The following is an 838-nucleotide window of genomic DNA, read 5'->3' as shown; positions in this document are numbered from 1 at the left end:
GGTATGTGTGTGTGTGTGTGTGTCCATGTGCATGTGTGTGCATGCCCCCCCCCCCCACACACCTGTCCTGTCCTATGAGGACAGCCGTCAGCGTCCCGGCCAGCAGGCCTGTGGTCCCCAGCAGGGCGCTCCAGGGGCTGGACCATGCCAACGCGACCAGGATCAGAGCCCCGCTCAGGGGGTTGTTAGCCAGGATCACCCTGGACACCCCGCGGAGCAGCCACTCCACCAGCTGCAGCAGGAAGGGCTTGTCTGGGGGGGAGGGGGGGGGGACAGGAGTTGGATGAGGAGAGAGAAGGAAGGACAGAAAATCAGAAGCGACTCCTAACTTTTGCTGATGTCTGACCACAGTCAACATCAACACGGTCACAACCTCAGAAGATCAACCTCATGCACACACACACACCTCCTCCCAAAGTCTAACCCTAACATCAGACACACACACACACACACAGACCACCTCTCAAAGTCTAAACCTAACCTCACACACAAAACCTACCCATGTCCAACCCTATAACAAGCTACACATGATCCCAAGCAGAAACATCTGAAAAGTAAAGGTTTCACTTTCAAGCTTCAACTTCCAAGCCCTGAAATGTTACGGCGCGTGTGTGGGTGTTTCTAAAGTAAACTCTGACCTAAAAAGGATTTCAACATGGTAAAGAGCGGTTGAGTGTTTTAAGCAGGAGGTACTGCTGAAGACGGCGTCTCTCCGGTGTAGCTCACCCTCCATGTAGCGGCTGAAGCGGCCCATGTCCCCGGTACAGAGGAGCAGCCTGGTGACAGTGGGCCGACACACGCCATCCTGTCCATGGGTCAGCTGAGCCTTGCCCTCCAT

The 838-nt window shown here is 55.3% G+C and overlaps 1 protein-coding gene across 1 annotated transcript in view; it reads right to left on the bottom strand.

The window, feature by feature from the left end:
- The window catches only part of LOC146221810 (urea transporter 1), an 8,193-nt gene extending 7,355 nt beyond the window's left edge, over window positions 1–838 (bottom strand). Inside the window, exons 1-2 of the mRNA XM_084692076.1 lie at window positions 727–838; window positions 63–252 (exon numbers count right to left, since the gene is read on the bottom strand). Coding sequence (XP_084548202.1) covers window positions 63–252; window positions 727–838 — 302 coding nt within the window. The remainder of the gene's footprint in view (window positions 1–62; window positions 253–726) is intronic.

This window comes from Hypomesus nipponensis, chromosome 25 (assembly GCF_054491055.1).
Source record: "Hypomesus nipponensis isolate SF chromosome 25, ASM5449105v1, whole genome shotgun sequence".
In the NCBI taxonomy this organism is placed as follows: domain Eukaryota; kingdom Metazoa; phylum Chordata; class Actinopteri; order Osmeriformes; family Osmeridae; genus Hypomesus; species Hypomesus nipponensis.
The sequence above is the reverse complement of the archived record's forward strand: the minus strand, read 5'-3'. Positions and strand labels throughout refer to the sequence as shown.